Raw genomic sequence first — 7276 nt, 5'->3', positions numbered from 1 at the left:
TAAAGGACGACATTCCTCCCTGATGATCAGCCTCTCACATCTCTGTTGATACAGATAAAAACAATCCACCTCATGTTGGATGAAGAAAATTCAATCCATCCATTTTCTACCACTTATCCGGGGCCGGGTCGCCGGGGCAGCAGTCTAAGCAGAGACGCCCAGACTTCCCTCACCCCAGACACCTCCTCCAGCACTTCCGGTGGGACCCCGAGGCGTTCCCAAGCCAGCCGAGAGACACCCAAGGGAGACGTCCAGGGGGCATCCGGACCAGATGCCCGAACCACCTCAACTGACTCCTCTCGATGTGGAGGAGTAACGGCTCTACTCCGAGCTCCTCCCTGGTGACCGAGCTCCTCCCCCTATCTCTAAGGGTGCGCCCAGCCACCCTACGGAGGAAGCCCATTTTGGCTGCTTGTATCTGGGATCTCATTCTTGACCATAGGTGAGGGTAGGAACGAAGATCGCCTGGTAAATCGAGAGCTTCGCCTTTCGGCTTAGCTCCTTCTTCACCACGACGGACCGATACAGCGACCGCATGACTGCAGACGCCGCACCGATCCGTCTGTCGATCTCACGCGCCATCTTCCCCCCCACTCGTGAACAAGACCCAGAGATACTTAAACTCCTCCACCTGGGGCAAGGACTCCCCACCGACCCGAAGAGGGCAAGCCACCTTTTTCCGGTCGAGAACCATGGCCTCAGAGTAAGGACGGTCCGGTCCCCGTATGACCGGAGCACGTCATACGGGGCTTCCTCGCAGTTAATGAGCAGGAAACTGGCTCGGCCAAAATGAAAATGAAAAGGGTTGAATTATCTGGAAGTTGATGTCGTGTTTCTGTTTGTTGTAGAAGTGACGCTTCTTTTGTAAAAGTTCCCTCAACCTGTCATCTTTCATAAACAGATGAAACTTTCACTCTGAAACCAACATTTGCAAGAAAGAAAATCATACAAATAAAAGGTCATTAGTGGGTGCACGATAATAAAACACACAGATATCCATACAGACAAGCTATACATGAATGCTCTGGATTTGATTGGACCAGAGAAGGTAGGCGGGGCTTTGAAGGCCGTTTTGGACGCCCCTGGGTTTGCCAGATATGAGAGCAGTTATCAGGTGAACAGGTGTTGCAGCGATGGAAGCGGGCAGTGGAACTGCTTCAGATAGAAGTGATTGTACCCGAGCTAAAAAGCCTCTGCATGTTTCTAATAAGCTCCAGCAGCAGAAAGGTGCATCTTTGGATCTGTACGTTCGGCGACCCAACAGAAGGGTAGCAAAAGAGTCAGATAGCACTGATTGCTTTTTTTATTTGTTTTGTACCATTCCTAAACTTTTGAAAGTAGAAATGCATACCGCACCAGATCTGAATCTTGCTTGGTGTTTTATACGGTCTCACCCCGAGGGACTGTGGGGGTCCCCAGTCTCTGGGACCCTTATTTTGGGGATTGTAAGATGAAACGATTGGGGACCCCTGCTCTAGCTCATGCTTTTTGGTTGTTGTTCAAAGGTCTCGTATGATCTAATGATCATGAAGATGTCTGGGTGCTCTGAAGCTTCTGCCTCATATTGTGCAGTCGGAGGACTCTCATGTTTGTGGTGAAGAGAATAATTGTAACTGAATGGAAAGCTACCAGCACTTCCTGCTTTTTCCTAGACAAGTTAGAGATCTATTGTCAGGATTACAGCCACATATAAAAGAATAATGCTTGTAGATGTGCAGACCATGAAGAAGGTTTGCACGCTGTGTACATTAAACGCATCACGAGCTGTTCTCTAAAGAAATTGACTCTTAAGTGCTTTCGGTTTGTTCGTGCGCGGTGACGTCACAAACGTGTCTTCCTGCACAGCCAGGACTGGTTGAAACCGACGGAAAGCTGCTGGAGGTGTCTGTCACCGACGCACAGTGAGCCTCTCTCACACACACACACACACACACACACACACACACACACACACACGGCTGCAGACTTGAACCCCGGTATGTCTACTCTGTGTGTGCTGAGGACTCGCTGCTCCCTCCGGCAGCTCTTCCCCGGCCTGCCCGCCGCCATGCACCGACACTACAGCCTGGACGTGTCCGCTCCGCTGCTGCGCACGGACAGCTACGTTAACGGCCGCTGGGTCCCCGCAGCCTCGGTGTTCCCCGTCCTGGACCCGGCCACGGGGAGGGAGATAGCCCGGGTGTCAGACTGTGGCCCAGCTGAGGCCAAGCAGGCTGTGGACGCTGCCTACAAGGCGTTTCATTCCTGGAAGCAGTACACAGCGAAGGTACTCTATTCGAAAAACTGTCATTTTAACAAACATGATGCTTATCTTTCATCAAAGCAAGAAAACACCTCGCAGGATGGTGTTTTATAAACAAGTAGGAAGCACATGTTAATTCGGCGCGTGCAGAACTGACTCAACAACTCAGTGTTTGAATAAAATCACAAGTTTCAGCCCGCCTTCGTCTGCTTCAAAACACATGATCAAGGACAAGATCAGAATAGGCTCTTCGGGATAATCACGCACACATGGCTGAGTGTAAAGTCGTCATGTATGCCGATGGGAAGTGAGTTAGTAAAATACTCAGAAAACGTGCTTAATGATTATATTGATCTTAAAAATTAGCCAGTAAACATGAAACTATTAAACAGCGGATTATTTGCATGGGGTTTGGCTTGAGTGATTTTTCTCGTCTGTAAACGGCAGGTGCATTTAACTGTGAGCAAACAGTTATAACAAGATAAAAACATAAAATAAATATAAGATCAAATAAATACAGTAGGTTAATATTTAATGTTTAAGCAGCTCAGGATCTATTTTGTATTTTTTTTTTATCATGAAAGAAAGTAGTGCCACTACTGTCTAAAGTTCTGCAGGATGTGAAGGTGAGATCAGGTGAGCAGAACAAACAGTTTGAGATTGAAAACATTAACTACACACACACACACACACACACACACACACACACACACACACACACACACACACATTCAAGTTTGACCTTTAGCGTCCAGTGATTTTAATCAGTCCCAGTTTAACATCTTCACTCTGAAGTTAATATTATCCTTATCTGCTGACGCTTCACTTTAGCCTCTACCATCAGTGTGTGAATGTGTGTGAATGGATGAGTTCATACTGATGGACTCTTCACTCTGCAGCAGCCTCTACCATCAGTGTGTGAATGTGTATGAATGGATGAGTTCATACTGATGGACTCTGCAGCAGCCTCTACCATCAGTGTGTGAATGTGTGTGTGTTCAGTTTGCTTTAAGGAGTCAGAAGAAGAGAAATCAACAAGCTGAATTCCCTCCACTCAGATTAACCAGCTTTAATGCGTCTCTGTGAATTATTAACTTAAAGTTTTGAAATAATCCGTCACTGTTCACAGGAAGCTGCTGCGGCCTTGTGCCAAGTTCCTCCAAACATTAACTCTACCGCTTTCTATGAAACCTGTCGTTCATGTCCTGGTGTGATCTGATTGGTCGTCCTGCAGGAGAGGAGCATCCTGCTGAGGAAGTGGTTCGACCTGGTGACGCTGCACAAAGAAGACCTGGCCAAGCTGATCACCTTCGAGAGTGTGAGTGTCAGCTGTCCTGAAGTTAGCCGATACCGATCGACACTGGATATACTCATTTTAGAGAGTGTGTGTGTGTGTGTGTGTGTGTGTGTGTGTGTGTGTGTGTGTGTGTGTGTGTGTGTGTGTGTGTGTGTGTGTGTGTGTGTGTGTGTGTGTGTGTGTGTGTGTGTGTGTGTGTGTGTGTGTGTGTGTGTGTGTGCTGCAGGGTAAGCCCATAAAGGAGTCTCTCGGGGAGATCGGTTACTCCGCCTCCTTCCTGGAGTGGTTTTCCGAGGAGGCCCGGCGAGTTTACGGAGACATCGTCCCGTCGCCCGCCAAAGACCGAAAGATCCTCCTCCTCAAGCAGCCTGTGGGCGTGGCGTCCATCATCACACCGGTGAGCAGCCAATCACAACTGAGTTTACTAAATTTTAACATAGAGTTCTATGGAGACAGACTCTAGTGGACACTGGAGGAACTGCAGTTTCCTAAAAGTCGTGTTTCTCCACAGTGGAACTTCCCGAGTGCGATGATCACCAGGAAGGTCGGAGCTGCTCTCGCCGTCGGCTGCACGGTGGTGGTGAAACCCGCCGAGGACACGCCGCTGTCAGCGCTCGCTCTGGCTGAGGTCAGAACACTCGACGTTTGATTTAACCCTTCGTGTTCTGTTCGGATTGGACTCAAACCGTCTCGTGTTGTTGTTGTGCAGCTGGCGGAGCAGGCGGGGATCCCGCCGGGCGTCTTTAACGTGGTCCCGTGTTCCCGAGAGAAGACCCCGTCAGTCGGGCAGGTTCTCTGCACCGACCCACTGGTGGCTAAAATCTCCTTCACCGGCTCCACCGCCACTGGCAAGGTTAGACCCTGATCATGCAGCCTGGAGCGCCCCCTGCTGGCCGTGTGCACTAAACGTGTCGATTTAGATTCATATTTCATGAAGAACAGGAAGGTAAATTACATTTCCTCTCAGGTGCTGCTCAAAATGGCTGCAGACACCGTGAAGAAGGCGTCCATGGAGCTGGGAGGCCACGCCCCCTTTATCGTGTTTAACAGTGCTGATGTGGACCAGGCGGTGGCCGGAGCCATGGGCTCCAAGTTCAGGAACTCTGGACAGGTAACCTGAGAGAGTTAACGTTTGTTTGTTTTCTAACTGGAGGCAGGTAAAGGACCAGCATGCACCTGGGTTTCTGTATGTGCAGTGTCACCACTTCCTGTCTCCTCCTCCACACTTTATTTTTCTCCCTTTTTTTTATGTTCTTCCTGTTTCACTGTCTCTTCTTCACCTCCTCCCCTGTAGACGTGCGTTTGCTCCAACCGCTTCCTGGTGCAGAGCGGGATCCACGACCGATTCATGGAGAAGCTCGGTCAGGCGATGGACGCCGAGCTCCGACTGGGACACGGCTCGGAGCCCGACACCACGCAGGGGCCGCTCATCAACGCCCGAGCTGCAGAGAAGGTAGATTCAGAGTCTAACTGTTCTCATCACATGTCACTGCGTCTGTGGCGCCGGCGGCTTAGCGGTTAGTGCGACCTGGAGCGACCTTGGAGTCGCTCCTGATTTCTGAGTCAATGCACGATCCTCCCTCTCTGATAAAGACGTACAGGCTTGAACGTGTGTGTGTGTGTGTGTGTGTGTGTGTGTGTGTGTGTGTGTGTGTGTGTGTGTGTGTGTGTGTGTGTGTGTGTGTCTCTGTGTGTGTGTGTGTGTGTGTCTCTGTGTGTGTGTGTGTGTGTCAGGTCGCTCATCAGATATCAGACGCCGTGTCCAGGGGGGCGAAGGTGCTGAAGGGCGGGAAGCGACTGGAAGGTTCTTACGTGGAGCCGACTCTGCTGGCCGACGTCACCACAGACATGCTGTGTACGAGAGAGGAGACGTTCGGCCCGCTGCTGCCCGTCATCAGGTGTGTGTGTGTGTGTGTGTGTGTGTGTGTGTGTGTGTGTGTGTGTGTGTGTGTGTGTGTGTGTGTGTGTGTGTGTGTGTGTGTGTGTGTGTGTGTGTGTGTGTGTGTGTGTGTGTGTGTGTGTGTGTGTGTGTGTGTGTGTGTGTGTGTGTGTGTGTGTGTGTGTGGAATCGTTTCTTGGTCGGCTGGTTGTAATGACATGTTTTGTTTTCTTCTGGTCTGCAGGTTTGACAAAGAGGAGGAGGCTCTGGCTATCGCTAACGCTTGTAACGTTGGGCTGGCAGGTGAGTGGATCCTCTGAACTTTGACCCACAGGTGTGTTTGAGATCAGCCGCTCCACTTTTGGAGAACATTGAGGTTTCCTGACGTCAGCGAAGCCTCTCCGAGTTTGTTGCCTTCAAAGACCTGAAAGCTGAAGAGTCGTTCCTGAAGCTTCTCCCTAAATAAAGCGTTTGATTTGAACGTGGAACAAAAAGCTACATGGAAAAAAAACACATAAGAGCCTTCACATAGTGAGTGTACAGCGCCACCTAGAGGCCACAGGACGTCATGCTTCATACAAAAACAATGGCCGACTGTTTAGTTTTGTGAGACTGGAGAGTTTTTAATCCAACCTTTGGAGTACAGCTGCCCTTATTGGTCAGTTGTGACCATGAATGCTGCCTTCAGGTGCTCCTTGTAAAACATCGTACATAGCAGTTGTGCAGTCACAACATCTTCTCTCGTGGCGTGGACTCCAGGAGGTCGTTGTTTCGGCGGCAGAATGAGCTTCAGGTAGATGTTCTCACCTGACCTGATTTAGACGCATAGAATAAAAAAATCTCAATCCGACCGTGCAGCGCCGTTCACTCGCTCACGACTCACGAACACGACATTTCGGAGGAGCGCATGAAGGCAGCGTTATTCCATCTTATTTCCCACGCCTGACGGCCGGCTTCGTTCTCCTGCACGTTTCAGGTTACCTGTACTCGCAGGACGTGAGTCAGATGTGGCGCGTGGCCGAGGCGTTGGAGGTGGGGATAGTGGGTGTCAACGAGGGTCTCCTGTCCACGCCGGAGGCCACGTTCGGCGGGGTCAAACAGTCCGGTTTGGGTCGCGAAGGCTCCAAGTACGGCATCGACGAGTACCTGGAGGTGAAGTACATGTGCTTCGGAGGTCTGAAACCCTGAACGAGGACGCAGCCGGACCCGATGGTACCACAGTAATCATCCTGAGAGGAGCTCGTCGCTGAAGCTGTTTTAATTTCCTCTAAAAAAAAAACCTCAATCAATATAAGATCATAAAACTGCTGACATAGTTTGAGTCCATGAGGGAAACTAGTCCAGTAACATTGTTAAGTATGATTTATCGTGCCATCTGCATTTCACTTCAGCTGCCAGGAGGGGGCAGCGCACTGATGAAACAGGGTCCTCTACTGCCTTTTTTATTATCACATGTTCATATGCAGAATCAGACAAAGTGTCAGGCAATAATAATAATAATGTGTTTGATGTCATCAGTTTCACGTCTTTTAAATCTTTAAAGGTCACATGGTCTCTAAACTCCTCCATGTTCCTCTAACATGTCTCTAGTCTCCAAACCCTCCAATGATGAGAAAAGTCCATCCTCTCCGTCTTCTGCCTGCTCCACTTTTCAGAAAATGTGTGCTCAAACAGGCCGTTTGGAGATGTTCCCTTCATGACATCACAAAGGGCAGTAGCCCCTCCCCCAGGTGGGTGACACTCCCACAGCTAGGTGTTTGTTCTGCCCTCTGAGTCTGCCTTCTCACCGTAAACAATAGGACATGGAGCCAGAAAGCAGCGAGTACACCCGAGCCCTTCCAGAGAGGGGCCGTGGTCA

General features: G+C 50.0%; 1 protein-coding gene across 1 annotated transcript in view; it reads left to right on the top strand.

The window, feature by feature from the left end:
* Positions 1-1906: 1906 nt before the first annotated feature.
* The window catches only part of aldh5a1 (aldehyde dehydrogenase 5 family, member A1 (succinate-semialdehyde dehydrogenase)), a 6058-nt gene continuing 688 nt past the window's right edge, over positions 1907-7276 (top strand). Inside the window, exons 1-10 of the mRNA XM_079344037.1 lie at positions 1907-2266; positions 3477-3560; positions 3766-3936; positions 4051-4167; positions 4249-4392; positions 4507-4650; positions 4834-4992; positions 5274-5437; positions 5663-5721; positions 6395-7276. The exon at positions 6395-7276 is cut by the window's right edge and continues 688 nt beyond it. Of these exons, the coding sequence (XP_079200163.1) occupies positions 1979-2266; positions 3477-3560; positions 3766-3936; positions 4051-4167; positions 4249-4392; positions 4507-4650; positions 4834-4992; positions 5274-5437; positions 5663-5721; positions 6395-6606 (1542 nt within the window). The 5' untranslated portion in view covers positions 1907-1978 and the 3' untranslated portion in view covers positions 6607-7276. The remainder of the gene's footprint in view (positions 2267-3476; positions 3561-3765; positions 3937-4050; positions 4168-4248; positions 4393-4506; positions 4651-4833; positions 4993-5273; positions 5438-5662; positions 5722-6394) is intronic.

Source organism: Symphodus melops (genome assembly GCF_947650265.1).
Source record: "Symphodus melops genome assembly, chromosome: 5".
Taxonomy (NCBI): domain Eukaryota; kingdom Metazoa; phylum Chordata; class Actinopteri; order Labriformes; family Labridae; genus Symphodus; species Symphodus melops.
Note: the sequence above shows the minus strand (reverse complement) of the source record. Positions and strands in the feature narration are given on the sequence as shown.